This window comes from Aquila chrysaetos, chromosome 15 (genome assembly GCF_900496995.4).
Source record: "Aquila chrysaetos chrysaetos chromosome 15, bAquChr1.4, whole genome shotgun sequence".
In the NCBI taxonomy this organism is placed as follows: Eukaryota; Metazoa; Chordata; class Aves; order Accipitriformes; family Accipitridae; genus Aquila; species Aquila chrysaetos.
This window is the reverse complement of record NC_044018.1, coordinates 2137860-2155395: the sequence shown is the minus strand read 5'-3', so window position 1 is coordinate 2155395 and position 17536 is coordinate 2137860. Positions and strand designations below refer to the sequence as shown.

General features: G+C 38.2%; 1 protein-coding gene across 1 annotated transcript in view; it reads right to left on the bottom strand.

The window, feature by feature from the left end:
- FZD3 (frizzled class receptor 3) overlaps nt 1-17536 on the bottom strand; it is a 65508-nt gene that overhangs the window by 7671 nt on the left and 40301 nt on the right. Inside the window, exon 5 of the mRNA XM_030037662.1 lies at nt 2-150. Within this exon, the coding sequence (XP_029893522.1) occupies nt 2-150 (149 nt within the window). The remainder of the gene's footprint in view (nt 1; nt 151-17536) is intronic.

The following is a 17536-nucleotide window of genomic DNA, read 5'->3' as shown; positions in this document are numbered from 1 at the left end:
CTCTTTTTTCCTGCGTCCGTGGAAGAAGCTAGCCCACTCAAAACAGGTCTTTTTGCTTCCAACCCAGAAGACAGAGGGTATCCCAACGACCAAAGCCATGAGATATTTCATGAGAAAGAGAATCAAATCTGGACGACTCATCTGAGTGACCTAGAGAGAAAAAAAAAGAAGAGAAGATTATACAACCCATCATAGTTCACTACTCCATTTATTAACTCATTTAAAATAACTGTCTCTGCTTTGAGCCAAAGTAAACATCAACAGGGTTCCTTTGTTTCGTGGCTCTAGGGAGCATGACCGAGTGTGTTGTACAGTCCACTGTTGAGTAAAACAAAAGATTCAACTGCTGTGAGGTCTTGGCCTTTATTTCTATTTCTCATCTTTTGTGTGTGCCCTGAATAACTGTAAAGTATTTTCTAGTCTACAGATTATAACGACTCGTTTCTTTGATGGAATTAATGTATATAAAACCAGGTGCTACATTTGCTGTTGGGAAAAATCCCAATGAAATGCTTCATGGGATGTTCAACGCTGATCCTTTATTCCTTAGCCTTCAGTGGAGGGTTATACCCATAGTCTCCCTCCCACAGGAATTTGAGGCATCGCAAGGTATGACTGCCTGATTCTTACTGACCTGGCAAAACCCCTACCCTCTCCCCATTTCTTCAGGGCCATCAACTGAACTTGAAAAAGCTCACGAGGTCTGTTTTTGCAAACATTTTGGTATACAAAGGGTTTGTTTGGAAAAGATGCAGAGAAGATACAAAGATATTATTTCCAGGAAGGTCTGTAAGGTAGTTTTAAAACAAAGAGGCATCCAGGCACTCTCTTGAATCGATAACCCAGCTCAAAAATGGAATCTTCAAGGACAGAGAACTTCAAGCGCAAGCCTGAAAGATACCACCATCTTCTCACATGAAGGCTGTAAAGGAAAGGAGCTAACTTATTCTGGTGTAATTAAGTTCTCTGTAAGCATTTGTGTGACACTATCACTTACACTGTGACCATGGAAGGTACACTAGATCTCAAATATCCACTGGCCATTAAACGACTGGGGTATAGGAAGAAGAAGTTCCCTGCTTTTCATCACAGCTGAGGGAGAGCTGGTCAGAAAACCTAAATGAGGGATCAGTCAAAAGACTCAACACAGTCAACAACCAGGGAAGACAATAAAACTGACCACTGCAAGGCTGAGTCTGAAGGAATGGGTCTGCAAAACACCTTGAAAATTTTTATTATAACAGGGGATGAGGACTATGAACAGAGATGGCACAACAAAGGAGAAGAATGGGTAGTCCTGTAAGCAGAGAAAGAAAATGAAGCCAGGCAGGAACCAAGAGAGAATTAGACTGATAAGCAGATGACGTGAAAGGACAGCAGATGTGATGGCACAAGCAGAAGGTGGACCAGAAGGGAGGGAAGGAGATCCTGTAGCTGGGGACTCCTTGGTAAGGACTGACAGGCCTTCAACCAGAATAGATCCAGAGCAGAAGGACCTTCTGCCCAAGAGGAGCATGGCTCAAAGCGGCGGACGTAGAGGCAGAAAAGGAACTTGACAGGTGAGGGGAAGACGTCAGTGATTGTCTCGTATCGTGACACATTGACAGTATGAGGTTCTCAGTAGAATGGCTTTAGGATGTGTAATGCTAAGGCTGGGAAAGATGTTTAAACAAGTGGAAATTCGAATGACCTTCCGTTAAATTCTCCTGATCCCAACAGAAATAAAGTAGGTACATAATAGGATAACAAAGATCCACAGATGGCTCAAGGATTAGTATGGCAGGAAGGTTTGGGGCTGTTTAATCGTGGGGAGATGCTCATGAAATTAGGTCTCTTTCCAACAAGGAGTACCTGCAGGAACAGCTTTGGGACTGATGGCGACACAGCTGATAAAAACCATTAGACTTAAGAAAGTGATCTGGATATCTACTGTCCTGTTTAAAACAGAAGAAAATATCAAACAAGCTGTTTCAAGCCAGGGGAACATTGCTCTGTAAGGTAAGAGTGAGACTGAAATACTTTGTACAGTTCTGGGAATTCAGTTTGAATTCATGTTCCTGGAAAGCAGAGGGTTATAGGGAAGAGCTAGTAGGATGACAGGGAACAGCCAGCCTATCTTGCAAGAAGCTTGTCTGGCCTATAAAGACTCAAAGGTGTGAAAAAAATAATTGTTATGTAACATGAAATATTTAAACACTGAAACATCGGGGAAAAAAAACCACCTAGGAGTATTTAAGCTAAGCAATAGGAAAGAAATATGGCTGCATCAGCCATGAACAGTTGCCATCCTTACAGGAGCAAGATTTTTGGAATAGCTTTCAAACAAGAATTGTGGGGACGGGCATCTTTTAAGGTTTAGCGTTACCAGTCTATGAAAGATGTTGACAGTGATGGTCAGAGCTTCCCTCTGACCCTATAAGCCTATATTAATGTAGAAACACGTATGCGATCTCCTAAAACAACATCAAGAACCATTTTTATTCCCAAACTGAAAATCCAAATTCAATGTAGTCACTGTGTCAAGATGATTTGCCAGAAGTAGGCTCATGCCCCATGATTCTCCAACCACATAATGCTGAGGGGCAGCAGAGCTTCTATATGGACCAGTGAAAATACAGCAATCATGGTTTTAATACTTTGTATTATTACACATTTTTTAATAATATCACCATTGTAGATGGAAAATGAGAATTTAAGTGTCTTGCCCAAAATCACACAGTGCAACTGTGGCAGGCTAGAACATGACAAGAATTCAGGACATCAATATTGGTCTTTGGTAGCTACATGCCCATCTTTCAATTAAATGTAGAAACATAATGAGCATTATTATAAGATGTCTGCTAGAGTTCATCTTCGTATGAAGTGGGATCAAGGCTCTCCCCATGTCAGTTCTTTCCTCAGCACTGCTTAGTATGCTTTCCACCAATCTCTGCCCCAGGAAAAACACTGATGCTGAAAGGTCTTTGACAACACTATGGACCTTCCTATGCTTGCAACCATTTAACCATGCAAAATGAGTCTGAAGGCTTTCCAGGTAGTCAACCTGTGAGATTCCACTCAAGAAAAAAAAAAAAACCTTAACAATTACCCAATAAAAAAGTATCCAACAAAATTAAGCTCTCAAAAATTAACCTTATTATCTCATTTCATAATGTGCAAATGTGGCATTAAGTGGAATAAATGGTGAAATTCATCGTTTCTTAATGAAGGTAATATTCAGGTAAATTTTTATATTTACATATAATGCTTGTCTGCTGGGCCAAGTCTCCCCTGGCATAACTACCAGCCTGAAGGGAATTTAATTTTGATTCTTGCATTAAGAATAAAACAACAGTTCTAGTGCTACAGCTCTCAGTTGCTCACAGGACATCTTTATTTATTTTATTGACTGAGTCATACTGTTTTATGCTCAAGCCAACAGAAATCAGGTGCTGTGATGTGTACTGTTGCCCATACTGAATATATTACAAATCCCTATTGCACTAAGTAAATTATATTACTTCCATGAAGATATTACAGTAAATCACTTGATAGCAAAACTTCTGGCTCAACATATTCATGCTGGGTGCTATAAATAATTCCAAGCAAAAATTAAAATAAATATATACAATAAATACTTTCAGGTGAAAGGAAGAACATCCTAATCTTTGGCAAAGCAAGTTATTAAACATCATTACATACATTTCTTGAAAATAAGCCTCTTTGCGCAAAGCGAGCAATTCAAGTAGTAACATATTAGACTCACTGATCATTAATACTAAAGTGACTGCACCTGTTTTAAACAACATATATCTGCAGATTATGAGACACTTATAATAATTAACACAGGAAAAATGAAACTTAAATCACTATTTCAGGCTTATAAAACTGAAAATACCAGGTGTTTAAACCCAAAGCCTCCAAGCCCATTTCCCAGAAGCATGGCACTCATGTAACTCCAAGCCCAAAACGCTGGCATTTTCTTTCATTAGGACAGAGAACAGGTTGCACAGTTTTAAAAAGCAGTAAAACTACAGAAAAGCTCACTCCTGTTCACCCTCAAAACTTAAATCCAGGAGATTTTCACTTTTGCTATACTGCCTGGCTATTTACGAAGAATAAAACATACAACTTAAACAACAAAGTATTGCAGACTTTAACGTGGTTAGATATATTCATAATACATGAAATTATAATTTGACCTGGAATATCCAAACTTCACACACCACTTTACTCAAATGCGAAATATTTTCCAAAAGCATCTGCTAATGTGATCTGCTTTGCTGCACAACCACAGCATTGATAGTTCTAGAAATAAGGGTCCTTATTTATAGTAAATCCCCACTGGCAGTGAGTATAATGTTGAAACTGTTTCAGTAGCACTTCTGCTATTTTAAAACCATTTTTTATATATCCTCAGCTTTGAAAGCTCAGCTTGCCTATTACTATTTATGCCTCTTGCTGAGAAAATCCAAGTAACTAGGACTACTGAGGCAAGTATGGATCAGCTGAAGCAACAATAGCAGCAATTCCAGCACCACAAAATCACTTGCTCTTCCTTTTCTCAACAAATTCATTGTGCAGGATCCAAACTCTTCCAGAAGTATCCAACTCCAACACATGAAACCTCAATAATTTCCTGGGGGAGTATTTAGACAAAAAGCTGCTGCTGTAACCCTGTCCACACTTCTAAAAAAATCAGCATCTTCGTTTTTACAACTTGTCTCAATTGAACGACTAAAAAAGGAGACACAACGCTTCACTAAATTCCAGACTTCTTTAAAACCATGAGACATCTACGTGTGCAACCACCTTTGAAGACGACAGTGAAAACTGGACAAGATTCCCAGTTTCTATTTATATTCTTGGAGAGAGATGATGATGCAGGGAATATATAATGTGGTCCTAGATGCTGTGGAAGACGATCCTCCCATGTCTGTAGAGATTATAATTTTCTCCTCTTCTCCAGCCTGTTAGCTCAGCTCTGTCCGATTCTGTGCAGAAAGCCTTTTGCAAATTTGAGACAAGAAAGAAGTCACCCAAATCTGGGGTATAACAGAAATGAAGAAAAATGGGCAGACTGATTAACCGACAAATGAGACACTCAGGTCTCTGACGCCATCCATGCTTATGTAATAAGGTCACCTGATGCACTTTCCATCTTTGTTTTTAAAAATTCAGAATATAAGCAAATATGTTTGAGCTTAAACAAACGCAAACTTCTTTAAGCATTAATTGGGTCTATATACTTCCTTAAAAATGAGGATATTGGGAAACATCTAAAGAAATAGTATGTATTTATTGTTCTTTCTAACAGAAATATTTCAACTTTGAGTGAAAAACGGTTGCAATTTTAAAAGTACTAAAATCAAAGTGTGATGGAATATACAATTTGGAAATCAATAGATGGCAAGAACACAAAGACAAGTTTTTCTTTTACAATTGTATTCTTGGAGAAAATCTCTAGAGTAAGAAGTTTTGAATGAAAATGTGGCAGTTCTTTTATGAGAACAACAACAAACTGGGTGAACTTACACCACTGTTACTGTTTACTACAAATACCAAAGTTTATGAAACATCCCTGAAAGCTAAACTATTGACATAACTGAAAGGAGGAAAAGAAACTAAAATGCAGTTACTAAGAATTTAAAATGTATTTTCACCTCTTATTTTTCTACAAAATCCTTCACAGCTGCTGACTTACGCTGAGCTCCATACAGCTACACATAACAAATACTGTAAGAACAAGGAGTAAATATCACTAATGTGAACCCTCTATGCAGAATTTCCTCTTCTTTTATAGAACTACAATGCAAGCAAAGCACTGCTAATAGTTATTATGTTGTAATTTACTTGGGAGATAGACTGATAAATATCATAAAAAGCACACTCTTAGTGGCACAAGAAAAAAAGAGCCTTAGAAATACAGCCTAGTATTGTTTGAGCTTTGATAAGTGCATGGTGTGTAGCTTCTGAAGCTACAATTAAAGACTTAAGAGTATTTTAGCAAGGTATGTGAAGGTACTCTTTGTTACAGTTTTGGGTTACAACATGTTATTGATGTACTGGAATAATTTTCATATAGTAACATGCAACATCCCTCTACCCCTCCTGTACAGGCATGGGACATCCTCATGCCCTCCCCCAGTGGTTTAAACACTGAAGGAGTTTTAGATATTCAGCTTTCAAAGTGGGGGTCTAAAGGGGTACTTGATCACAAAATACCCTCTGCAACCGCAGCACCATCCAGCTCACCTTAGTTGTCTATTTTAGGACTTCAGTGTTAACCGCAGATTATACATTACAGCAATTTCTCTTGAAATTAGTTCTGTATGAGCATTCACTTCAACTTTCAGTTTTGTTCTGCAAGTAATCCAAGTTGTGAAATGCTAATAAAAAGTCCCAATGTGCATCTAAAAGTACAGGGCGAACACTATTTCAGCTATAAAATAACAGCTCTCAAATACTATTACTTTTTCGGCACAGATGGAGAAACATCCCCTTTAATATTAGAGATTGAGTTCCACTGCAGATGCAGCCAATGAGGAAAAAACCCTCTTAGAACTACTACTACAGTTTAGGCCTGCTACACTCACATTATCAGCTGAAACAATAACTGTGAACATCTACTAAGTAATTTAATTGAGTCATTTCTTCTGTTTCTCACGTGGCACCACTGCCAGACCCTTCTTTACGTCTGTTAACCTCAGCGCTCCCCTCATCATCATGTATCTAAGGCTTTCAAAATACCTCTTATATATTGGCAAGCCGCTGACTCAAATCTAGAGACACTGCAGATCTCCTCTGGGCCTCAAAAAACTGTGATAATGCCTTTCTTTCTAGATAAAAGCCTGTCTTACAAGCATGCTGGTCTGCTCTGAACATCAGGAGCTGCCTTTCCATGAGGGCAGACAGTGTCAAGGAAATGGAGACCAGAAGGCAGCCAGTGGTGATGTCCTTCAAGATGAAAACCTCGCCTAGAGGAAAGGTAACACTGGTGGTGATTCTCCATTTTCCTTCATACCCGATTGCTTTCCTGGAGATGCAAGAGGGGCTTGTGCACTCTAGCAACATGAGAACTTGGGAATTTAGCAAAGCCGGCACACATCAGTTAGCATCATTCTTGAGTGACAGCCCGTTCCTTGCACATTGAGTTGGACCTGCTGCAAAGGCAGCCACATATGAAGATGTGATTGGAAAGCCTTGACAGGCTTCATGCAGACACCCGTGTGAATGCTAGATTGCACAGATCTAAGTCCCTGAACTGAATTTGTCTTGCTGTGCAGCTCTAGGCCTTCAGCGGCATTCAGCTAACAAGAAAAAATAGGCAACGAGATACGAGATGTAGACGCAGGGGTTTGGGCTGTGCACTCTACACTCCGCTCTATTCTGTTCAGACACGTCTCGCAAGCAGCACGGGCACCGATGTTTCACCTAATGAAGACCAACAAACAAGTTCTGTCAGATACAAAGATTGCATATGCGATAGCAAGATTTCTGTAACCCGTTTTTTTCCTCCTATCTGCTGGGTTGGCGTAGCAGCTGGGTTGGTGCAGATCATCAAACAGAAATGTACTTTCCTCAGTGAATACAAAAAGACATTAGTTTGAATGCATTGTTTCCCTACTGAAACACACAGTGGCAGGTGTTCAGAAAGGAGGTTAAAAACATCAATTTCAGCATTCCTCCAGGGAAAAACAATGCTTCTTTGTAGGCACACTGTTAATTTAAGATGCTTATATAACTAATTTCTGAATATTTTCCCCTTCTGCCCCTGAATGATCAATCACAGTTGCTTTTTAGTGACAGAGACCAGTGGCCTCTTCCCACTAAAATCGCAAATTAATGAGCTTGCTGCCTATGTGAAGTGAAAGCACAAACACAACACCTGTCCCCTTCCTTTGGGGCACAGTTCCACAACAACGCTGATCATTTGATATTTCCCTAAGGATAAAAAGCAATGAAATTCAAATTAACCCATCCTTTTGTTGAAAATGGGAGAAGTGGGGGAAAGACCAAAGGGAATCTGATCCAACAGTCTCATTTTCATAACCAATTCCATCACTGTCATTGCTTTGAGACTTAGAATATTATACTCACACTGCTTGTTTCCCAGTAAAGTGTTGTAGCATTTGTCACTGTAAAATAAAATACTTTTTTCAAGTTATTAAAATCTTGCAACTTGCTTGTTTTACTGTTATCCAACAAGCAAATCCGTGCCACTAGTCTGGCTACTAGGCTGCACAAGCTGAAGTATTGAGAAACTAAAAAGACCTGAAAAAAAGGTAATGGCTAACCTGATTTAGCCCTCATTTAAGAGCTAATGACAAAGCCAATACATACTTCGGGAGCTTCAGAACAGCCTGTCTGTGTGAAACAGTGTCAACAGGATCAGGAGACTTCCCTGCATCTAAAAGAAACAAAAGGAAACTTCTCTGGCTCTAAATACCAAAAGCCACATGGCTCACGAGATATCCAGACTATTCCAAGCAGAATAAATACGATCATTCAGACTCCGGGATTTCTGAAGGCGCAGCTCTGCGCTATCACATGAGAACACGGATGCTCATTGTTTCTTGCTCTCAGTTGCACTCTCCTCAGCCGCAGGAGCATGAAAGCACCGTGCATTAACTTTGCCCATTGGCTCACATTAAAACAATTAAACTGTTAGAACAATTATGAAAAAGCATTACTAACTATTCTCCAGACTTACTTAATAACTCCTGAGTTGCTATATACCCAGAGTGAAAATTAAAGCAAAGTGATCAGCCTATGGAAGGCTTGGGCCAGTAACAGATAGCTTCACAACCTAACCCGAGCTAAAAATAAATAAATAAGACACTGTAATAAAAGCTTATAAAATTACCATCTTAATGGGATACAGGCTATTCTGGAGGAAACTTATTCACCACAGAAGTTAAGTATTAGCCCAGGCACTGCAGATCCATGTCACCGTGCCGAACTCATCCGCAATACATTTTTTTCAAGAATTTAATCTGCATAAGCACCTAAAAAATACATCCTTATGAAAACTGCCTCTACAGAACATTTAAAATGTAATGAATTATATTTTAGAATAATTTCTCTTGAGTTTCTCCGGCATGTTATGGGAGAGAAATATATGGGAAAGAAATAATTCAGTTCATGGAAGGACTGCACTGGTTTTCACCAGAAGTCATCCATTGTCTGCATTGTGCCAGGGGAACACACTGGAGTCTAATCATCTGCTGGAAAAATAGCTTGAATAAAGAATAACACAGCAGAGAGCAGCCTCTCACAAGGTAATGCTGCAAGGTTTTCCTCATCTATCTCCTTCTTCAAAAGGGATCCCAGAGGACAACTAAAAAGGTCCTGACTCATGACTAGAGTCTAATAACTCGCCTCCAACGCTTTTGCCCTTCAGGCCCCGCAGTTAGTCACAGTGTCAGTAACCAGCAATCATCAAGAAGTTTGATGCTAACTGCTCTTCCATTCATGGGACAAGAATGCAGAAGACTACAGCTTCAGTGATCATCTTACTGGTATCTCGCAACAATCTTCGGGCAGGTTGATGCTGCAGCTTCAGGAGACTGCTTCTGGGAGAACGCCCTGTTTATCAAGGGAAAGCCGAATCTCAGTGAAGCTATCAGGATGTCTCATAGTTTGTGGCTTTATCTTGAAACAGAAGACAGCATTCAACCACAGCTACTAATTTTTTAAGTGCTAGCCATCGTTTGTAATTAGAGAGATTGCCCAAGCACCTGCCTTCTGTTTTACCATTATGTGGAACTGGCATCACAAGCCTCTTAGCACTAATGCCAGGCATTAAGCATGGGAAAAGCAAGTCTACTTGAGCGTACTACCCATGAGAGACTTGGACTTCTCTTTCCTTTTCCTGCGGACACGTACAAGCTGAAGTGGGGTGTCCTCTGCAGAGAGGAAAAAGCAAACAAATCCCCACCTGCCACAAAGTTGTTTTCCCCAGCACAGCTTATCTTTCCTCTTGTCACTGGAATAAAAGAATCACGTCACAACATTTGAACATATTCCTCACTTTGGACCATTTCAGCCCCTCTCCCAAATACCCCCTTTTGGATGAGCTGTAGCTGTTTGACATAACAGGTCTGAGAACGCATAAGCTCTTTTTTTCCTTACAGACCTGTGAATAACACATGGATTAAAATGACAAAGTATCACTTCAAGTCAAAGCATGACTCACCCAAAGGTGTCTAACACAGAAGATGAAACAAACCCGATTTACTATGATTTCTCTTACTTAAATCCCAATGCTTACAAAAAAAAATGTCATGCAGTTGTCCTTACCCTCGTTGTGGAACCAGATAGCCTTACCTTAGTATTCTGTCTTTGTGCAAACAGGGATTGCAGTTGGCATGGGCTAAAATGGGTCAATAAACTTAACAGCTAAAACCAAGTTTTATCAGCAATTGCTTCTTTACTGGCACCCACAACACACTGCTTGATACACCTATCTTTCACAGAGATTAAGACAAGATTAAAGAGATGCCTACCTGAATTACTGGCAAATCTGTTAAATAAGGGATACTGAGGGTTGCTGCAGTAGGTTGCATTTGGCAGATTTGTCCCATGGCCAGAGAAGTTGGAAGCTCCCTGTTGCCATTCAGAAAAAATAGCTTTTTTTTCTTCAGGTATTAGCACTTCATTGGCAATCAAACAGTAAGACAGGAAAAAAACCCTAATGTTTCAGAAAATCTTATTTCTGTCAACCCTGCTGCTAAAAATTAACTTGGACTAAAATCTTTGCAGCCTTAATATCTATTTTGGCAGTAGATACTCTTTCTTGAATTTATTCAATTCATACAAGACAAAATTTAGCAAGCTTCCTACGACCCAAGCTTGGAATATATCACCATTAATAAACTCCCACTACTTGAATGAAGACACTGGCATTAAGAACACAGAACAAAAGAAACATCCTTGGTCAAGTCAAGTCTTCCACTGCTCCAGCCAGCAATGGCACACAAGCCTATTCAGTTATCCAGCTTTACCCTGAAATCATGAGCTCCCCTCCTCAATTCATCATGTAATTCTCTTATTTCCAGCTGAAGTTTATTCATGGCCATGTTATCATTCTGCCAGGACTGTCATTTGACTTTAACAGCTCTTTTTTCATGTCCTTTATGGATTTCTAAAACTGCAACTATGTCCTGTCTTAGTCTTCTTTGGCAAGGCTATGTACACTCCTCCTCCAAAGACAACCTCTAACAGAACCTTATTCCTGGCACCCTTTCATTACTTTTAATTTATTTTTGTTTTCTTCTTGCAGTCTTTTCTGATCCAACACAATGCAGTCAGTCACATAATGCCATGCAGAAAAAAAACCAGTTGCACATAAGATTATATTTGTTCCAAAAATGGTTTGGAATGAGTAATTACCACACTGTGAAATGGCTGGAGATTAAGTCATACGAAACAGATTAGTGTAATTTTGTAAATATGCAAATAATAGCCAAATCATAGCTTAAAGCACAAGTACGGAAGCTGGGGGAGAAGAAACAAACAGCTATTTTAGCAAACATGGTATTTATAAAATATTTCTTACTCTCCACAGACAGAAATACTATGTTCATTAGTCTAAAGGCCTTCTTTTTCAAGTTATAGTGTGAATGGAATAATATTAATGACCATTTACATAATTTGATCTTAAAATCTCAGTTCAACTGAATCTTTGAAAAATAATTTGGTGTCAGCATTACTACATCAATTGAGAAAATTTTAGAATGTAATACTGAATACTGTAATACTGTAAGGGTGATTGAACAGTGGAACAGGTTGCCAAGAGAAGTTGTGAAGTCTCCGTCCATGAAGATATTCAAAATTCGCCTGGACACAGCTATGAGCCATCTGCTCTAGGTGACCCCACTTTGAGCAGGGGCTTGACTAGACAATCTCCACAGGTCCCTTCCACTCTCAGCTATTCTCAAATAAACACAAGAGTATAATAAACTCAAATATAATAACAAGAGTTATTAATGCCCTATTTCTACTTAAAACTCCTCTTAGTTCTCTCTGAAAGAACTGCTTCGGGACTAGAGATTAAAGTATTTCCATATATTAAAGTTGAGGTCTTAAACCTATACAATGATGCATTTTTAGAAAGACAAGTCCCAAACTTCAAACACAAGGAGTAACATAGTCTGGTCAAAGAATTATAACCCTGATCTGTGAGTGTTCTACATCCTGGAAGACAACACAGCTCATCAGTTTATGATACTGCTTATCAGTTTTGTGTTCATACTTTTGACTCTTTCATGGTGAAAATGAGAAATAGGCACTAGTCTTAGGTTTTTTGAGCATAATAGATATTTTAACATAATTCAGCATTAAACATTACATATAATGACTTCAGAAACTCTATTAAAAAGAAAAAATAAATGAGCAAAACACAAGTAAAAAAATATGTGTATTACTAAGAATATAATCTGTTAATGGAAAACATGTGAGTAACCCAGCTCTTTAGATAACTCAAATATAGTCTTTTTTCATATGAAAAGATTCTTATTTATAAGAACAAAAAAAAGTATTTTTATGTTCCTCAGTTGAATTTTGATGCTGCACCTGATTCTTGAGTGGGCTTAGATCTTGTGGAAAGCAAACCTTCATACATGTTGGGAAGAGATACCGTATTCTTTGTCTGCATTTACATTTCTAGGAAACGGAATAATTCTCTGTTAATAAAAAAGAACTAATAGAAGGATGACACTGGGGAGCACTGTTTGTCCATACAAATAATGTAAAAGAAAAATCAAACTTGAAATGTGCAAGTATTTGTTACATTTTTGTGCTATATAGCCAACCCATGTCTAAGCTAAGCGGATGTTTACCAAGATCAAGGCACATACAGAACGTGTCCGAGAGATCTGGACCAGTCTTATAGGTGAACTTAGTTCATATATCTCATTATATTCCATCATTAGAATAGATCTATTATTTTTGAGTGTAGTCTTTACTTAATAATACTGATTTCAGGTCTAGAAACACATTGTTTTAACAGAGAGAGTAAACATCTTTCTATATTTGTGTATTTACAGACTGTATTCTGAACTGCTTTATGTTACACCACTAAGCAAACCTCTCAAAACACTCACAGTGGGAGTTGGTTGCTCATGTTATGCCCAGTGGCATTATAGATATGGTGACTGCAATCACAATTCCCTGAAAAGTCGAAGCTTTCAGAAGAAAAGCTATTATCAGCAGTATAACTGTCAGAGCTGCTTACTCCTGAGACCAATGACATTCAAATGTAAATACCCTTTCAGGACTGAAGTTTTAAAAATTTGTTGGAAATAATAATGATAGTCTGGAATCACTAGGAATAAATGCACAGAAGTGCAGTATCTCCGAAATTTACTGGACCTTGTGTTTCTGTGCATGCTGATGGGACAAGTCATTCACTAGTCAAGGAACGCTACAGAGAGCACAACAGAAGCCATCTTACTGAAATTCACTCGGATGCAGAATATTCGGACTTACAAACATCAAGGTTCAGCATTCACTGAGATTTTGGCAGAGATCTACACTTAACACCCCATTAAAGATTTTCTCTTTGCAAGCCAGTCTACAGCTATTTTGACATGACTGTCCAACATCTCAAAGCAACTCTGAAACCCAGTGAAAGAGTCGCAATCATTAATGAATGCATTGCTATTCAGAATTTGCAAACGCAAATTATAACCAATTTCTTTTAATTTATTAAAATGAAAAGTTAAATGTTTTTTTTAGGTGACTGATTTCCTAACACATGTACCGCAATATTCAATTCTGACAGTTAAGAGTGACTGGTGCTTCAAAACCAGAGAAATCAGACCTTTTAACTTAGTTTTTGTTGCCATTTTAACAGCAATTAAAAGAGTCAGTGGAAAAAGAGAGCTTCCTTAATAATCAGAATTAAAGGCTGTTCTAGATATAAAGCATGCTTATTAAAAAGAGAAATGAATGAAACTGAGAACTCAAAACCAGCAAGATCTGACCTCCTTTGGCAAGTCACCCTCAGCAAAATACTGAATAAAAAGAAAGAAAAAAAAAAAAAAAAAGAAAAAGATGACCTTGAGGAGTCATACTTGGGTACAAGTACAAATCAACCTGTCTGAAGATAATGGTTGAGAAATCAGCATTTCCCTTTGTCTCTAGCTCAGTCAATCCAATTAAAAAAACAGCCAGAAATGAGTCATGTGAATGAAATGATTGCTTTCACTCAATATGTTAATTGACTGGAAATTGCATACATGCCAAGGTGCGATAAGAGAATACATCCTATGTAGGATTTATCAAAGCCCTGGATGTGCAAGGAGGAGACAGGACTGATATTACTAATGCTGAAAAGGAGAATCCTCAGAAATTACTTGAGTATATTCTTTTCATTGAATATATTCTTTTTCCTAAGCACCTAAACCAGGAGAAATTAACTGAATCACTGCCAGGTAACAGTGTAATACTGTGGTTAATGTTGTTGTTCAGAGCTGATACTACTTTTGTTTTTGAAAGAAGCCTAACTCATAACTCAGATTTGCTCAGTCTCTTCTGAGTAAACAGCAATATGGAAAATATGTTTTTTATCTCATCCCTTCTTTTTTTTTTTTTTTTTTTTAGGACAGAATAATTACATTCAACAAGAAGCAATTCCTTAGGGCAGATTTAAGCAAATCCATTACCTCTCCTAAGAGGAATTCTAAACAATAACTAATGAAAAAGAGGGGGGAGGAGAAATCTAGATTTATAGACATCTCTAAATGTATTCTCTTTATGCCTGCCACACACAAACGGTGCTAAGACATTTCTTAACAAAGCCTCTTTTCTGTATCCAGCTTAGTGCACTCCCCCGCATGTTTCTGAAGACCCACTGTAACACAGATGGTGAAACAGCTGAGACATTTTGTATTTAAAAAGATAGTGGCAACACCCCTGATTAGTGGAGAAAAAGGCAAAACCTGGAAAATGCCATATATTGCAGCCAATAAAACTGGGGAAACTCCACCCCAACTTAATCAGCACCCCAAAAACGCAGAGTCTACATCTCAACAATTACTTCTTGCCACTGTTTTCGGCAAGATGTTTGTAAGCCTCATCTTTTCTTCTCTTTGGTCTGCGTATGCAATTGTTCTAAAGCACTTGTGCATGAAAATAAAGCCTGTGTCAACAAGGGCTACACTTCACCCATAATGCAGGCATGGGAAAAGACAGTCTGCTACAAGAGCATTTCTTAAGTGCGTGCGAGTCAACTTTGCCATCACAAAATTTAAAATCTCTACAGTAAATTCAAATGTCTATTAAGAATTTGGGAGGGGGCACTATAAAAACTGAATACAGATACAATTCATAAAGTTAGGCTTTTTTCTTTGTTTTTCTTCTCTTTTTGGGGGGATGGGGCAGAAATGAAGAGACGTAGCTGCAAAGCCTGAGCTGGAACTTACAACAGCTCGTCTCAGTGTCTCTTTTGCTTCTGCCCAATTTTATTTAAAAGTAGGCACTAGGAGACATAATATTCAGCAAAGTGAAGTAACAGCAGAGCAGATGACTAAATACTCCCATATTCTTGGCTCTCAGCCTACCATTACTTTACCACCATAGTCGCTTTTCAGTTGGCACCTGTTCATAAGAAAGCTTCCCTGTGTTGAAACGGTTCTGCAAGACGGCTACGCATAGTCTTTGCTTTCAGTAACATTCCTGCAGTGTTTGTTCAGGGCACCAGGCAAAAAGTAAAGGAAGGACAAAGCCATGCCAAGTGGGAATGAAACATACTTGAAAATGTTACCCCTACCCCTGTTACGTGGGCAACCTTTAAAAAGGATACAAAACAAACAAAGCAATTTATAGTTGTTAGTGATCCAAACCAGTCTGAAATGAACAGCTTCTTATTGCAACACTGTTAATTTTGAGACATCTAAAATGATCTTGAGAATTTACAGGGAAAAAAAAATTAACTGTGATTAGATCAAAAAGTACATTTGTGAAAATGGGAAAGAAGAAAACTGACAAATTCTTGAGCCAAAATTATCAGGTGACAGAGATTAATCCTAATATTAAAATCCATTTCTCCAATGTTAGTTGTCAAATAGTGCTTTAAAATAATCTGTAATACGGTATATTTTCATTATTAACAGAAATATATTAGCAAGCTTGTACTTTGTTTTCCTTTGTGCCTGTACTAGATACTTAGAACTGCCATTGACAGACAAGAGGTACTATTAACAAAACATTCTTTCCATTTAAGCTTTTGGTATCTTAGGCAACCACAGTTAACCCTCTCTTCTCTATCCAACACCAGCACCGAACAGAAGTGAGTGGGTGAGAACTCCCATCTTCAGTAAAACCCATTTGACATTATTACACAGCAAGACTGGGGCGTTGTCTTGAAGAAGGTAGAGCAGAGAGGAAAAAAAATTGGCTGGATTGACTGTCTATTTTTGTTGCTGATAGAAAGGATATTTGGTATTAATTATTAAGAGCAATGCTGTAATATAAGTCCTTAAAAACACCAAGGCAGTTTTCATTTTTTAAAGTGAAGATCAGAAGGAAAATAGAAAAGATTTAAAGAGATAAGCATAGTAACTGCTTCAAGAACTCAGCTGGTTAAAATTGTATTTGCAAAAATAGTTGTGTTGTGCTCATTGTTCTTGCAGAAAAAGTCTTCTCCATTAGCAGTTGAAGGATGTTTATATGATGCTTAGCAAAGCAAAATTATCTCTCCATGGGATTCCCAAATGCAAGCCTATGTCCTTCTAGGTACTGCTGTCTTAGGTGCTAATTTATGTCCTTTCTTCAAAAATGAGCAAAAAACATGTTACCAAGTTATCTTTCTGGAATGACTGCTATTCAAGCCAAGACTGGACAGGATCTAAAAAGTGTGTTTAAAAGGTGTTGAGGCATATTCTGATTTTTGAAGGGGACGGATTGCAAACCAACCCCCAACCTCTCCTACCCCTTCCCCCCAAAAAATTCCCCAGAATTTTGAGGCAAAAATCCTAACATAAAAATATCCAATAAGAGCAAATGTGACCTCTTCAAACAGATAATAAATTAAGTCTGCGTACAATTTATCTGAATGTCCAATGAATCATTAAAAAAATGCCCATTTCTCTGCTTCAGCTAGAAAAGGAGGCTGCCTCAGATGAAGACATCTGAAATTAGATAAATGAACGCTGGTCTCAGTAGCTGTTCTGGATTTTCACATTGTTGTCATTCTAATATATGTCCATTATTTTATCTCTGAAATTCCACTGGTTTATATGAGATCAAGCCCAAAGCTAAAAAAATAGATGATATAGTGAAGAAGACACTGCACAGACACAGTGCCATACGTTGGTTAAGTTGGTTGTAAACAGACTCCATAGCTGGATCTATATATTTCAATGCCTTCCATGTCTAAATGTACTCATAGCTATTTTCACTTCTGGTTCTGGGCTTATGAATCTACAATCTACCTGGAGTACATTACAACAATGACTGAGCAAGACTAGATGGATATTCAGCATCCAGCACAAACCCGAGTTCCTAATGAAAAACTGTAAGAGTTTCCAATACAAAATCAGAGTTTGCAATT